Raw genomic sequence first — 14,892 nt, forward strand, 5'->3', positions numbered from 1 at the left:
GGAGAAAACTTATGTTTGTCAGTTATAATACTAATATAAGTATGTTAAATAATGCTACTCTTACCGCATTTTTTCTCACCACTATAACTATGGTGTATGTTCAACATACACCTGATCATATGCCATGTGTCATTTCATATAATTCTAGTTAACTTTCACGTTAAATGTTACTTTTTGAGTTTTGAAAAAAAATTAACAAGGTTAAGTGAAAGGGCACTTGGCAAATAATTATATGTATGGTGAGCATACACCATATTTTATGGTAATGAGCAAAAATGCTCTCCATTATTATGTCATAATTTTCATACTACCTTATGTGGCAATTTACGTGGACATGCCACATCTTTAGTTTTAATTTTATTATCTCTACTAATTAATAAAACACTCATTGTCAACAAAAATCCTATGAAATTACCAGTTTAATATTCTAATTAAAATAGAACATGAATAAGAAACATGGGGCAGGAATGTAATTTCACACAATCAAATTTTACTGTTTTATTTTTCAAAACCTCACCTACATATAATCCTAACATATCTCTAATTAAAAATAAAAAATAAACTTCTCACTCCCACATTCTCTATTACTCTCTTCCTCTCTCCTTCTATTTCAAAAAAAAAAAAAAAATTCTTACACATTTGTATGTGCCCATATGCTAGTCTGTATAATTTAAACACGTTCTTTAAAAAAATAAATAATAATAATTAAAAAGCCTAATTAGAATTGATTAGGTCTCACGTTCCGTTTTCCAGTCCCTCTCACACCCAATCTCCTCCCTCCTTCCCCTTTCAACCTTCAGCAATCTCCATTTTTTGTCGAATTTTATTTCATTTATAGCTGATCATATTTGTTTTTCTTTTCATTGTCTTAAAATAAGGGTTAGCTAATTGTTTCATTGAACAATGCTTTTATGTGCATATTTGAAAAATTGGAGGAGTCAAAAGGAACAAGTTTTCTATCAGATTGAAGTGTTCTTTTTTTTTTTTTTTTAACAAGGAATGCCACAAATTAAATATCTCAATAACAGCAAATATAATTGTTTAGCTAAACATTGATCCATAAATCCATGAAAATGAGAAATTTTTCAGTGTGATCGGTACATAAGGTGGTATATCATGTGTCATTAAACAAATTGTGGGACATGTGTGCTAAAAAGTTAATAACTTAAAAAATAAAATTTCCTACCATTCCTATTAAAACATGTGGTGTACCACTTGTGTTCCCGTCACAACTAAAAATTTCTCCATGAAAAGGTCACATCCATTTAATTCCAGAATTAAAACATTAACTTAAAAAAAAAAACACAGAGTAGGCAAATCAGACTAGGGGTGGGTTCAAAAAACCGAAAACCGAAAAAAACCGAAAACCAAACCGAACCGAAACCAAAAAAAACCGAATCGAACGAAAAAACCGAACCGAATTGAAAAAACCGAACCGAACCGAATTCTTTTGGTTCGGTTCGGTTTTAGTGATCTAGAAACCGAACCAAACCGAACCGAACCGAATTAATTAAATTATTATTTTTATTTAATTATTTGTTTTGGTATTATTTTCTAAACCCAATTTGTAAGTTAAAATGTGCTAAACCCAATGTGTTGCCAAACTTTAAGCTCAAAATATTAAAAAAAGGCCTATAAAAACTCTAAACCCTAACCTATTATTTCTCCCCCATATAAGGTTCCGGAACCAAACCTCCTCCTGAAGTACCTACATCCATCTCCATAGCACTGTCTACTTCTGCCCCAACTTTCTTTTCCAAATCTACTCTCATATAACATGTAACAGAATCCATAAACATTTATTTCGGGTAGATTACTTCGGTAATTTGTGATGGAAAAGAATTCAACACACACTAAATAAATCCACCCACGTATTACTTTTACTAATCAAGTTGTTAACATGCAGTTACAAGCAAACAACCCTGATATTTGAACAACATCATACAATTTAACTTTTCTATGTCATTTGTACGATTTTTGTGTTGTGAGGTTGTTAGTTTGGATTTTGGAAGACTTGATTGATGATTTTAGTTCAACTTTAAATATTTATTTTCATTGTCTTTGATTCTAGTTAGAATGCTTATGTTATGATTGTGTTGGATATGTTAAAATTTAAAATTTCAATGTTTTTCATTTTTTGAAAAGAAAAAAAAACAAAAAACCGAAACCGAACCGAAAAAAACCGAAAAAAAAATGAACCGAACCGAACCGAACCGAAATTTCGGTTTGGTTTCGGTTTGGTTTCGGTTTTGGCAAAAAACCGAACCGATTTAAACCGAATCCACCCCTAAATCAGACCCCATTTCCGATACGGCGCTGGTAGTTGACCTTCTTGTCCTTGGTCTGCAAAGACTCGACGTTGACGACGTCCTTGAGATCCACATCCAGGGTGTACCGGGTGGGCATCTGGTGCTGGTAGTTGACGACCTTGATGAAGGCCTTCACTTTGTATCAAGGTATAAAATATCGATGATATCGGAAATATCGGTAGTCCAAAAACACAGAAATTTCAATGGAAATATCGGGATGTTATCGATATCGATAAAAATTGAATAAAAACCACGAAATTTGTAAGAAAAACTTGGAAATTTTTATTGAAACTTTGCAGGATGTTTATTTAGTCAATTATCTATTAGTTTATCACAAAAAATTGGAAGGAAATGCATTGCATGATAGATATAACTGATTTAAGTTGATTATATAGCGAGCTGACAAATATTGTGAGTGTAGAAAATATGTAGTAATTAATTAAAGAAGTTTAAACACACCATAATCATTTATATATAATGAATTAGTACAATATTTTAGACTTTATACATTGCATGATAAGATACATGAGTGACTTAGCAAGGTCTATAATATCGATGATATCAGAAATATCGGTAGTCCAAAAACACGAAAATTTCGATGGAAATATCGGGATATTATGGATATTTTAGACCATGCTTGTATTTCTTGGCCGTCTTCTTGGCGGAGTCTTTGCGGATGACCTTGCTCGGGTACTTCTTGATCCCCGCAAACAAACAGTGTCGTCAGGACGATCGCAGGTGCCCTCGTCGACAGCGCGCACGATGACGGCCTTGCAACCGGCGTAGCGGCCCTGGAGGTTGATCACCGCCTTGTTTGGCTTCAGAAACTTCACCATTGTTTCTCTCTCATCTCTCTGCTCTCTCTCTGATGATCTGTTTCGGCAAGGAGTCAGATTGAAGTGTTTTAATTCAAATTAATATCTCACCTCAAAAAATTCAAATTAATATCTGTTTGCTACCAAAAACTAATAAAAATTAGTAAAACGTATATAGAAATCCAAGTATACTGTAGTTAAGTGATGTGTATGTCCAACTCGGTCGTCACATAAGGTGGTATAATAATGTGATAAGAATAGGATTATTGAAGTATGAATCATTGTTCTAAACATTCCTGTATAGGCGCTAGGCAGCTGGCCACAACCTCAATTAATACCTAGGCGTTTGAAAATTAAGAAAATGCGCCTCAACCTGTTGAGGCGCCCACCTAGGCTGATTAGGCACTCGCTTAGCCTGCCCAAACCCGCCTAAGCACCCACCTAGGTTGCGATTCACTTAGACAGGAAATAGATAACTTTTATTTTGCATTTTATTTTTTTCAATAAATTTTAAGAGACTTGTTTAATACTTAAATGAACACACATTATATGCTTATTCCTCATGTTTTCATTATGTTCCAATATTTCATAATATATATGTCATTCTACTTTGTAGTTTATGATGAAATTATATATATATATATATATATATATATATTATGTATAAACTGACATTTATTTACACAAAATATAATAGATTTACTTAAATTCGCCTAGTCCGATTAGGCGCCCGCCTAACCGCCTAGGCACTATGCCCCAACCCACTGCCCGACTAGCGCCTAGCGTTTTTTAGAACCTTGATATGAATATTGGTCCTTTTTAAAGTTTTTTCCCTGCCGTTTATTTGAGATGGTTAGTCACACAACATAAACATGATATTGAAAACAAAAACTGATTGACATACAAAACTTGTAACAAACAGAGACGTTATTAAAAAAAAATTCCTCAATAGTAGGTTCAAGTCTTACCGAAACCATTTGCTGTTGAATATGCAGAACAAGAAAGAAAACGCAGCGCGCAAATTAACATATAGAAAACCTGGAGCAGAGACGTGGGCTAGTCAAAACACTGTGCTCCCTGCTCTACACCCAAGTTTGAATCTCCATTCACGTAGTTTAGATTAATTTAGTGTAGAACATCACTTAGTATATATAAAAATTAAAAATAAAAACATGGAAAAACTGGAAACCACACTTCTTAATCCAGATGACTCACAAAACCACATACTTCCCAATTCCCATGATTCTTTTAACTTTATTATCTTTTTTCTTATGATTAAATACTCTCAAGACTCAGCAGTGTGCGGTGTAGAATTAAATGAGAAACTGTGATCAACTTGATTACTTCAGTTGATGACAGCTCAAATGTTTATCAAGAACACAAGGGAAAAAAAGGATTCACATGCAGCAGCCTTAAAGCCAGAAACTATGGCATTAGGAACAAACAAGCACAAACAGACACCAAAAAATGTGAGCTAAGCTAGCAAACCCTAGCTAGCTACCATTGCAGCTGGGTAAAACTATAAAGGATCGATGCATAATTGAGCCATGATAGGGAAAGACACTTTCATCGTTAAACTCGAAACCCGAAAACGGAAAGTTCCCGCCCCACCATCCCCCTCATACATTCCTTTCTCATGCATCAATTAATTCTCACTCGACTCCAAAAGGAATTTCACAGTTGTGAAATGTGAAATGACAGAAAGCAGAAAAGTTCATACATTTTGCTGAAAATAGCGTTTTGTCCCCTCCAACTCACTCTCTCATTTGCCCTAATATTTCTGCCAAACAGGAGATAGCTAGGGTTTGTGGGGGTATTTTAATTAAGCACTTATTACAACTCCTTGCCAAACACAGGAGATAGCTAGGGTTTGTGGGGGGATTAACAGCTTGCTATTTTTGAAGCTTTTTGTGGTGTTCCAGAGACAAGAACAGTCGTCTTAGCACCGGCCCGCCCGGAATTAAGTGGCCAACAGCCAACCTGATAATGTAAAATTAAAATATAAACATGGGGACTTCAGACGTCGTATTATGGATTTAAAACAAGGTTAATAATGGAGAATTGAGTAGCATAACGACAATTAGACGCCATGAGTCACAGGCTCTATATCCAATCCCTATGCCAGGAAACTAGGGTTAATTAATTAATAAGAAAACTAATCTCATTAGTTAAGGAAAGAATGACATAGCAGAAATCCACCAACCCCATCATTTGATTTTGACTCAAGGTATATTATAATTTACAAAGTGTTTTTTCATGAGCTCCTCATGCACTGGCTTATCGACTCGTCAAATGGCTGCCCTAGTAAGTGGAATAGAGGAGAATTCCATGGCCATCTACTACTAATGAACTTTTAGTAGAGTAAAATAGTTTAATTACATTAATGAAGGTTATAGAAAAGTAGTTCAATTTGATATTTGCAGCCCTGAAATTCTGACTAATAATGGCTTATTTTTTCTTTTACAATTCGATATTCTAAATTATTCTAATTTACATAGAAAAAGATTAATGTGACTGGAAGGAGTGGGGATCTACTGCTCTAGCCAACTGTTAGAACCACATTTGCTACAGAAACAAGATTAATTAAGGTTATCTCTATGGATGGAACCCTTTAAGTTTAAAAAGTTTCTTACCCTTTCTCATACTTTACCTAATTAAGTTTATTTTGGGCAAGATATACTTTCCATATACGGGAAAGAAATGTATAGCTATTGTACTTGTGTCTACTAGATATTCAAGAATAATGTACTAATTAGAGCTATATTTGATTCTCATTTTCCAACTTATGATGATAATGATTAGGTCTTCCATCAAGTATATTGGACTCATTCTTGAAGATTCTTTAAGAATAAGGACCCTTAATTTAGAGGCATTAATTAATCAGGAAATGCTTACCCAATATGAGATTGATGATGTACCCCATAAAGGAGACCCAAAAGAACAATAGCTTTCACTAAAGTGAGGATGTCCTCTTTAGAAAACAAAAGGAATACTTGACCCTTCCAAGTGATGGCTATAAAGTCAATCTAAACTTTGGATATGAACCAGTCAATTTATAGTACCACCTGAAAAAAACCCTTGTCATCACAGGTTTAGTACTAAAAGCTTAGGACTATGACAGGATTAGGTTTTTCATGTGGAGCATGCAAATTCCTACGGCGAAAATGCACAAGCGAATGCGTATTCGCTCCTTACTTCTGCTATGACCAAGCTGCAGACCACTTTGCAGCAGTGCACAAAGTGTTTGGTGCAAGCAATGTGTCCAAGATGCTACTACACTTACCGGTACAACATCGAAGTGATGCTGCCATCACCATGTCTTACGAAGCGCTAGCTCGAATGCACGATCCTGTGTATGGATGTGTCTCACAAATCTTTGCACTCCAGCAACAGGTTTCCATGCTGCTAATTTACTCCAAACTTCTCACTTATACCTGTCAATACATAATTTTGTGCGCGCCATTGATCCATCAACCTTTCCTTGCAGGTCGCATACTTACAAGAGGAGATCGAAACTCTTGGGAGCCAAATGGTTAATTTTACAACTTGCCATCCAAGTAATAGCAGCAACACATTCACTGATCAGTTGCAAGTACTTTCACAAAATGGTGCTGAACATATCCAGAATCAGTTACCAGAACTACCAATATTTCCACACATAGGAACTGCAGCTGCCAACCAAGGGTTTAATAGTGAGATGGATATAGAGATGCCTCCTGTACATGAATGGGAAGAAGTGAAGTTATTTGGTGATCACTTTACACCAGATCCTTTAAAAAGATTTCTTGAAGGCATGGAGCAAGACATGTTGGGAAACAATCCATGGTCAAATGAGACTGCTACAAGGGAGTTTTATTAATTAGCTCTCAGAAAAATGCAGGAGCTAGTTCAATACCAGCGTAGGTCGACAGGAGAAAAACTTATTTGCAACCGGAGATTTATTCCTTTGTATCTATCTCTCACAATCACGTGAGTGTGAGATAAAAAGCAAGCAGATAAATCCTCGTGTTCGTGCTAGAATTCCGTATAGGAAAAGGCAAATGTTCTACTAGTTTGTTTCTTCTCCTTTGGTTTTTGTTAATCGATTCAGCTTCTGAGTCGTTGAACCTTCTTTAGCCTGAATATGTAAAAATATCCTTGTATTGTATCAAGCGTGTCTACCCTATTTTTACCTTTTCCATGATCATATTCAACATGAAACCTTTATTATGTTTTATAATACCTACGCCAAACTTTTGTAGTCAGATGAGAGTGAGTATCATTAAAACTCTGATTACGCGAGTGTTGAAAGTTGATTTCAACTAACTAATTAAAGCACTTTTTATAGTGTTTGACAAAAATAAATCCAAGTGCTTTATGAAATTAGGTTTTTTGAGGCCTTTGAGGAAGTACTAAGATGTTACTGTTTATGAAATTAAGAGCACTTCCATCCGTTTTACTATTGCCCAGGTAGGTAATAGCAGTTCAATGATGTTACTGTTCATTCTAAAAAATATATAATTGTTTTTGTGCAACTCTATATGTTTGTCATTGCCATGGCGAAAAGTAATTGCCTTTGTGCACAATAAAGTTATTTAATCATTAGCGAACATGTTAGATTATTTTTTGTTCTGGAGTGAGAAAAATGGGTTGGGTACTTATAAAAGAAAAATAATATATATGTTGCAATCATATTTAAAATAGGAATGTGATTGTGTAAATCCTAGTGTATTTAGGAATATCTTTGAATATTCCTTTTAGTAGTTAATATCATATTAGAGTTGTAATCCTAAAAGGGTAAAGATTTAACATATCATACTACTGTAAATAAAGGTACAATAGGGTGATACAACACACACCTCACAATTAAATCTCTCTCTTTCTCTCTTATTGTCACCAGTCTCCCTCTCTTTATTCCCTAGAATAATTCAGTCAAATAGGCCTACAACATGTTTCAGTATTCTCTTGCCATAAGCTAATGAACTGAAAGATCGTAGGAGGAGGCTCTATTCTACAAAATTCAAAGGCTTTTATTTGTTTTCTACCAATCAAGTACGCTTAAAAAAACAATTAAGGGAAACTGTGCGGCATGGCCATTACACCACCACCGTGGCACCGCTGCTGACCATCGCGCTGGCCTGCAGCCCAGCCTCGTGGAGCACACCACTAGGATGACGTCGTTTTGACATCTGAACCATGGTTGCAGCCCATTGGGCTTGCCGCGAGCACAAACAACTCGGCCTCATTAGCCTGGGTTTGGTTCGGATTGGGCCTGCAGCCCCAGCCCACTTACCAGCACGCCCCGCAGCCATTTGCTGGGCTCTGCCCTCACACCTATGGCCCATCACCAACAACTCGTGTGTTGTTGGGCCTGGTTTTGCATCTTTGGCTCACCTGCAACAAGCCCGTTTCGCTTACTGGGCTTTGCCCATGCCTCGGCCTACTCGCCAGCAGCCTTATGCTGTTGGGCTTAACTCGCCCTGACCCAAATACTAAAAACCTAACTTCGGTTGGGCTTTCTTGCATTAACTCGCAAGCCAGCTTTGTGCTGGGCTTAATCTGTGCATGGTTTTTAGGCTCACCTAGATCCCTTGGCCCTCGGCCTGTAGTTTTCTTCGTGGCCCTATGGCCTACGGCTGTGCTGCAGGGCCCATCCCTACATCGTAGCCAGCCCATTACATTTTTCGACCCAACACCAATTTTAAAGACATTTTGAACTTGAACAAGCTCGATTTCACCACTCTGGAAGTATCTGGAAGAAACTACCTAAAGTGGGTTCAAGACGTGAAGCTCCATCTTACTGCAAAGGGTATTAGAGTGACCGTCGAGGCACCTACCGGTGACAAACCTGTCGACGAAGCTTAGAAAGCTACTGCAATGATCTTCATTCGAAGACACATCCATGATGCACTACAGACTGAGTACCTCACTGAGGAGGACCCACGCACCCTCTGGCTTGCTATGGCCAATAGTTTCGATCACTAAAAAGACATTTACTTGCCTGAAGCAAGATAAGACTGGTAGCATCTATGCTTAAGTTCGTGAATGAATACAACTTTAAAGTTTGTAGAATCCGATCACTGCTTAAGTTCTGTAAAGTGGACTTAACCGAATCATATCTATTGGAGAATACCTATTCGACCTTCCATGCAATCAATATTGTCCTACAGCAACAATATAGGGCACAGAAGTTCACCAAATTTTTTGATTTGATCTCTGTTTTACTTATCACTAAAAAGAAGAACCAGCTTTTAATGAAAAATCATCAAGCTCAGCCTACTGGCTCGAACGCCATGCCTGAAGCACATGCGACCAATTGTAGCAGTCACAAATGACCCAAAAATCGTCGTGGCCGTGGCAATGAGCGACAAGCCCCATCACGGGACCAAGGTCAACAGAGCCAAGGCCCATCCAAGGAAAGAAATTTAACCCAGAAGTGCAACCTACTTGCCCCTAAGGCCCTAAACTTCAAGAACAAGGGAAAAGCTATTGTTCAATCGACCTCCACTGAAATGGACATGTTCTACCACTGTGGAGAGCTACCCCCAAGGCCATTACCAAGTATCATTCCCGTCATGAGTCTAACTTTGCGCATATGGATCATCTCGAAGATGCTACTACATCCATGAAGATATCAAATTTTCATGAGGCATCAGCTTCTATGAAAGAATAAGTTTTTATTCTTCTAGACATGTTTTTAGGGTGTTTTACCCCTAGTAGCCGATCCCACTAGGAGTGACCAGACCCCCTCCTAATTTCTAGTTTTATGGTTTAATTTTTAGACAATTTTTCTAAGTATTTGGATTTTTTTTTTTTTTGAATTATGGATAATTGTTTTATAGATATTATTTCTCGAATTGATTAATTGAATGAATAGAATTATATTTATGCATGTGACCAATTCAATTAATTTAGGGGTGTGATATCCACACACCCCTTTTTACTTCTCACACACCCTTCTAAGTTTCAGCCGTTGGATCGGGTGAATTAAAGAAGATCAAATGGTAGAAATTAACAAGGGGTGTGTGAGAAGTAAAAAATGGTGTGTGGATAGCACACCACTTAATTTATTTCTAGGTATGTCTAATGAGGAAGTTAGTTGTTTGTCTGATAGTGCTACCACGCACACCATATTACGTGAAAGATACTATTTTACTAACTTTGTACCTCTGACAACTCTCTCAGGCTCATCCAACTTATTGAAGCATACAGAAAGCCCGTATCATGTTGTCCAATGGCACCGTCTTAATCATTAAATAGGCCCTCTATTCTCCACGTTCCGGAAGAACGTTGCTGAGTTTTAAAGATATTCGAGATAATCAATATCATATTGAAACCACTAAAGACAATGGTTCTGAATTTCTTTGTATCACCTCTCACAAGTATGGCCAGAAACATATTCACGAGAAGTTAGAACGTCTCTCGAGTGAGTTGTACATAACAATCATTCGAGGCATAAAAGCCACCATGTGGCCGGCCCTGTGCCTGAGGTCCAGAGCACTTTGCTGCTTTGGCATAACCGTATGGGAATTTCAGACGTGACTTAATGCGTCGTACCCTCAAATCATCACATAGGCATCATTTACCTCCCTACATTGGATTTATGCCATGCAAAGCTTGTTCTTTAGGGAAGTTGAATACTCAACCCTTAATTACAAAGATTATTCACAACCCTCCTAAGTTTCTTCAGATGATTCAAGGGGATATTTGTGGACCTATCCAACCAACATGTGGACCATTTAGTTACTTTATGGTGTTGGTTGATGCATCGACATGATGGTCACATGTTTGCATGTTGTCCACACGCAAGGCTTCATTTGCGAAACTCCTAGCACAAATTATTAAGCTGATTATCCATTCAAGTCGATTCGACTAGATAACGTTGGAGAGTTTACGTCACAGACTTTTGACGATTATTGCATGTTAGTATGGATTGAAGTGGAACATCCTATACCCAATGTTCACACCCAAAATGGCATGGCAGAAGCTTTCATAAGCGGCCTTCAATTGATAACTCGGACTTTGGTTATGCGAACCAAACTGCTGATATCTGCCTGGGGTTATGCAATATTGCACGCAGTTATGCTGGTCCGCATCAAAACTGCCGCTACCCAACCTTATTCACCGTTACAGTTGGTTACTGGATATGAGCCTGATGTCTCACATTTATGTGTGTTTAGGTGCGCAGTCTATGTGACAACAGTGCCGCCACTACATACCAAAATGGGTCCTCAGAGAAAAATGGGAATCTATGTCGGTTATGATTCGCATCAATTATTCGCTATTTAGAGCCCTTAACAGGAGATCTCTTTACCACATGTTTTGCGGATTGTCACTTTGATGAGACAGTATTCTCGTCGTTAGGGGGAGATAAGCATGCTAACATTCTTGTAGAACGCCGTCAATTGTCATAGTATGCTTCTACTCTGTCTCATCTAGATCTCCGCACTGCCCAATCTAAAACTGAAGTGCGACGAATTATAGATCTTTAGAGCATTGCCCAGAGCATGCCGGATGCTTTTACTGATCTAGCTAAGGTAACAAGATCACATATACTTGCTGCAAACGCACATGCAAGGATAGACGTACACCGCGTACGTCGTAACACCACCTAGGAAAGTCAAACCGTCCCTGAAGGTGGGGAGGCTGCAACTTCCACGTGGACTAGTACGTTGGAGGCTAGCCAATCATCTGCTTCGAACTTGAAGGTGGCAAACCCTTTGATTCAAAGGATTCACAACCCCGGAAGAAGAAATCGGCACCAGCTAGTGACCCTAGTTTGAATCCAACCATCGTTTACTCATTTGTTCCAATGCATAAGATTATTCAAGATTACAATGATGTCTTAGATGAGACAACCCAACCTCTCGAGAATCGCAAGATTTTGGTCCACTACGCAGTATTGGATGTGGTTTGGAATCGGAATGAGATGATAGTCGACCATGCATTTGCGTACACAATAGCTACTGACATCATGCTTAGCGATGACATTGAACCACGTTCCACTGATGAATGCTGACGTAAAACAGATTGGTCAAACTGGAAATAAGTAATCCAGGTCGAACTCAATTCGCTTGCGAAACGTAAGGTGTTTAGATTTATAACTCCTACTCCACCACATATGAAGCATATGGGCTACAAATGGGTTTTCGTGAGGAAACGTAATGAGAATAATGAAATAGTGCGATATAAAGCATGCCTCATAGTGCAAGACTTCTCTCAGCGCCCTGGGATTGATTACAAGGAGATGTATTCCCCGGTAATGGATGTTATAACGTTCCACTACCTAATTAGTTTGGTAGTTTCCAAAAAAATAAATATGCAGCTTATGGACATGGTAAATGCGTATCTCTATGAGGATCTAGATATAGAAATCTACATGAAAATTCCAGAAGGGCTTTCATTGACTGGTTCAAATAGTTCTAGACCACGGAACACTCTCACTATTAGATTAAGAAGATCACTCTACAGATTGAAACAATCCGGGCGAATGTGGTATAACCGTATAAGTGAATATTTGACAAGTCAGGGTTATGTAAACAACGATTTATGCCCATGCGTGTTCATAAAGAAGTCACATTTCGGATTTACGATCATTACAGTTTATGTCGACGACATGAACCTCATCGAAACTCTTGTAGAGCTTGAGGAAATTACCATTAACTTGAAATCGAAATTTGAGATGAAAGATCTTGGGAAAACTTGATATTGCCTCGGCTTGGAGATCGAGCATTGTTCGGATGGAATCCTAGTATATCAATCAAACTATACCCAAAAGGTGTTGCGACGTTTTAATAAGGATAAAGCAAAGCCTTTGAGTACTCCTATGGTCGTTCGGACTCTAGATACTAAAAGAGATCCATTCCGTCCAAATGAGGATGAGGATGAGATTTTGGAGCCCGAAGTTTCATACCTAAGTGCAATTAGGGCTTTATTGTACTTGGCTCAATGCACTAGACCCCGACATCTCATTCACTGTTAATCTTTTGGCTAGTTACAGCAATACGCCCACACGCAACCACTGGAATGGTGTTAAAGATATTTTCTGCTACTTCAAGGGTACAACGAATTTAGGCTTGTTTTACACCCACGAATCCTCAAGAGGTGATGCCCCTTCTGTTTTCAGGCTGATTCCCGCCTTGTTGGTTACGCAAATGCTGGATATCTGTCTGACCTACATAGGGCACGTTCTCAAATGGGCTATGTCTTTACCGTTGGAGACACCGTTATATCTTGGAGGTCTACCAAGCAAATGCTAGTTGCAACTTTTTCGAACCATGCTGAGATTCTCGCCTTTCATGAAGCATTGCGGAAGTGCTTTTGGTTGAAAGCAGTCATAGAACATATTCGAATCACTAATGGTCTTACTTCCATCATTGACTTTCCTACAACGATCTTTGAAGACAATGTAGCATGTATCGAGCAGTTAAATAAGGGATACATCAAATGAGACACCAAGCACATAACGCCGAAGTTCTTTATTCTCACTAGCAACAACAACATCAAAACATAGAAGTTCGTTCCCAGGGCAACCTGGCTGATCTCTTCACCAAGTCATTGCCCAATTCTACTTTTCAAAAACTCATCCAAAGAATCGGTATGCATAAATTATTTAAGTTGAATTGCTTGTAGTTCTCTTATTTGGAAGTTATGTCAAACTCAGGGGGAGTATCCAGAAGCATACTCACTTGATCTTAATGTACTCTTTTTCCTACGATTATGAGCATTTTTCCCACTGGGTTTTTGCTACCTAACGAGGTTTTGATGAGGCATCCATCCTAAGATGATCATACTCCGTTGAGTTCACTATTTTCGTCATGTTTGACGTTTGTTTTAGACATTATGCATACTTCTCACTTTTCTCCTTAATCTATGGGTTTTCACCTACCTTAGGTTTTACCGTAGCAAGATTTTGTGAGTTTTACTACCAATGCATACTTTTTTTAAATTTGAGACTCACATTCGCCCGTTGTGCCGCCAACTTCATCAACTATTCTACCTTATCGATTGAAGATTTGATGTGATGTTTTGTTTGAGTATTTACACACTCAAAGAGAAGTGTTGTTGTCATATTTAAAATAAGAATGTGATTGCGTAAATCCAAGTGTATCTAGGGATATCTTTGAATATTCCATTTAGTAGTTAATATCCTATTAGAGTTGTAATCCTAAAAAGGTAAGGATTTAACTTATGCTACTACTATAAATAAAGGCACAATGGGGTGGTACAACACACACCTCACAATTAAATCTATCTCTTTCTCTCTTATTGTTGTTGGCATCCCTTTCTCTATTCCTTAAAATAGTTCAGTCAAATAGGCCTATAACAATATAATACTTTTGTATTGTTATAAATAGTGTTCTCATGTTTTCTTAAATTTTCAAATTGTTTACAATTTTTTTAATTTTATAAATCACATATTATAAAATCGTTGAATCTCCTGACCGTTGAAGATCAAGCAACAGAGGACAAGCCACATGGAAAAGCTTTTGCTGCTTTATTGTATAAAAGCCATGCGGGCCCCACGATAACAAAAGTTATCGGCTTCACTTTCTCTTCAACGCGTTTAGCGCTAGACAAAAAAAAAGCCAACAAGATCCTTTCCAGATCATTTTGGTGAGGATCTTGGGGATCCATGAATCATGTATGTTCATCGTACATCGTGCAGTCAGTTTTTGTCAAGTACTGTTTGTGTTTAATTTTAAATAAAATTATTTAAAATCATTTCTGGCTGCACGATGTACGATGAACAGACAGGATTGACGGATCCCCGAGATCCTTACAAAGAG

At 37.8% G+C, this 14,892-nt stretch overlaps 1 protein-coding gene and 1 pseudogene across 1 annotated transcript; one reads left to right on the forward strand and one right to left on the reverse strand.

Moving 5' to 3' along the window:
* Positions 1-2,292: 2,292 nt before the first annotated feature.
* Positions 2,293-3,173, reverse strand: LOC126630250 (60S ribosomal protein L27-3-like; annotated as a pseudogene).
* A 3,065-nt stretch (positions 3,174-6,238) lies between these two features.
* On the forward strand, positions 6,239-6,983 carry LOC126628078 (LOB domain-containing protein 33-like). Its single transcript, XM_050297659.1, has 2 exons — positions 6,239-6,517; positions 6,612-6,983. Exons 1-2 carry the CDS (start codon positions 6,239-6,241, stop codon positions 6,981-6,983), a joined length of 651 nt encoding a protein of 216 aa, XP_050153616.1.
* Positions 6,984-14,892: the final 7,909 nt, after the last annotated feature.

Source organism: Malus sylvestris, chromosome 7 (genome assembly GCF_916048215.2).
Source record: "Malus sylvestris chromosome 7, drMalSylv7.2, whole genome shotgun sequence".
NCBI lineage: Eukaryota > Viridiplantae > Streptophyta > Magnoliopsida > Rosales > Rosaceae > Malus > Malus sylvestris.